Source organism: Fulmarus glacialis, unplaced genomic scaffold (genome assembly GCF_000690835.1).
Source record: "Fulmarus glacialis isolate BGI_N327 unplaced genomic scaffold, ASM69083v1 scaffold38195, whole genome shotgun sequence".
Lineage (NCBI taxonomy): Eukaryota > Metazoa > Chordata > Aves > Procellariiformes > Procellariidae > Fulmarus > Fulmarus glacialis.
In genome coordinates, this window is record NW_009211753.1 from 1 (window position 1) to 221 (window position 221).

The following is a 221-nucleotide window of genomic DNA, read 5'->3' on the forward strand; positions in this document are numbered from 1 at the left end:
CCTCCGAGCCCAGCTCGGGCCCCCCCTCGGCCAAGCCCGCTGCCCCCCTCAGCCCCGCCGCTACCCGGGGCCCCCTCGGCCCAGCCATGTCGCTGCACGGGAAGCGGAAGGAGATCTACAAATATGAGGCGCCCTGGACCGTGTACGCCATGAACTGGAGCGTCCGGCCGGACAAGCGGTTCCGTCTGGCGCTGGGAAGCTTCGTGGAGGAGTATAACAAC

The 221-nt window shown here is 68.8% G+C and overlaps 1 protein-coding gene across 1 annotated transcript in view; it reads left to right on the forward strand.

The window, feature by feature from the left end:
* The first annotated feature begins 86 nt into the window (after positions 1 to 86).
* Positions 87 to 221, forward strand: part of DCAF7 (DDB1 and CUL4 associated factor 7) — an 11,794-nt gene continuing 11,659 nt past the window's right edge. Inside the window, exon 1 of the mRNA XM_009577657.1 lies at positions 87 to 221. Coding sequence (XP_009575952.1) covers positions 87 to 221 — 135 coding nt within the window.